The sequence below is a fragment of the Meleagris gallopavo genome (genome assembly GCF_000146605.3).
Source record: "Meleagris gallopavo isolate NT-WF06-2002-E0010 breed Aviagen turkey brand Nicholas breeding stock chromosome 1 unlocalized genomic scaffold, Turkey_5.1 Chr1_random_7180001848166, whole genome shotgun sequence".
NCBI lineage: Eukaryota > Metazoa > Chordata > Aves > Galliformes > Phasianidae > Meleagris > Meleagris gallopavo.
This window is the reverse complement of record NW_011092318.1, coordinates 1-880: the sequence shown is the minus strand read 5'-3', so window position 1 is coordinate 880 and position 880 is coordinate 1. Positions and strand designations below refer to the sequence as shown.

Sequence of the window (880 nt, the reverse complement as noted above, 5' to 3'; positions counted from 1 at the left end):
CCTTGCTGGAGTGCTTGACTGTGATTTGGAATTTCCTGCCTGTAGATTCTTTTTTCTTAATGAGAGTGGTGACAACAGCTATTAACTGCTCCAAGGGCAGTGTCCCGTCACTGTACAGCGCCAGGAGCTCCTGCCTTTTGTCCTCAGGGAGGTAGTCGGAGGACAGCAGGTCCCACACGGAGACTCGTCTCCCCTGGAACTCATCCACTGCCATCTCAACTGTGGTGGACTTCAAGATTTTTTCCCAGGTCCTGTCCTGCAGGTGATGGGTGTGCTCCGCTTCTATGACGGCCATCTCTGCCCTTGGACCACTCACATTTGCTGACTCCTCTGCCTCTGCTGCTTCTGTCTTGGCCACAATGGTGCTGACAACGGTTTTCACCTGCTCGAGGGTTAACTCTCCTGCCTGGTACAGCTCGAGCAGCTCCTTCCTGTTCTCCGCAGGGATGTACTTGGAGTGGAGCAGGTCCCACACAGAGACCTTGTGGCCCCGAAACTCTCCGACCTCCATGTCGACAAGTGTGGTTTTCAAGGCTGTTTCCCGTGGCTCCTCTTTGGAGGAGTCATCATCCTTCTCTCCGGCTGCTGGCACAGTGTCCTTGCTGGAGTGCTTGACTGTGATTTGGAATTTCCTGCCTGTAGATTCTTTTTTCTTAATGAGAGTGGTGACAACAGCTATTAACTGCTCCAAGGGCAGTGTCCCGTCACTGTACAGCGCCAGGAGCTCCTGCCTTTTGTCCTCAGGGAGGTAGTCGGAGGACAGCAGGTCCCACACGGAGACTCGTCTCCCCTGGAACTCATCCACTGCCATCTCAACTGTGGTGGACTTCAAGATTTTTCCCAGGTCCTGTCCTGCAGGTGATGGGTGTGCTCCGCTTCT

At 54.1% G+C, this 880-nt stretch overlaps 1 protein-coding gene across 1 annotated transcript; it reads right to left on the bottom strand.

The window, feature by feature from the left end:
- Positions 1–6: 6 nt before the first annotated feature.
- On the bottom strand, positions 7–826 carry LOC104915394 (epiplakin-like; the record flags this gene model as incomplete). Its single annotated transcript, XM_010726287.3, has 1 exon — positions 7–826. A coding segment is annotated over one exon (820 nt), but the record flags the coding sequence as incomplete, so codon positions are not given.
- Between the last annotated feature and the right edge of the window lie 54 nt (positions 827–880).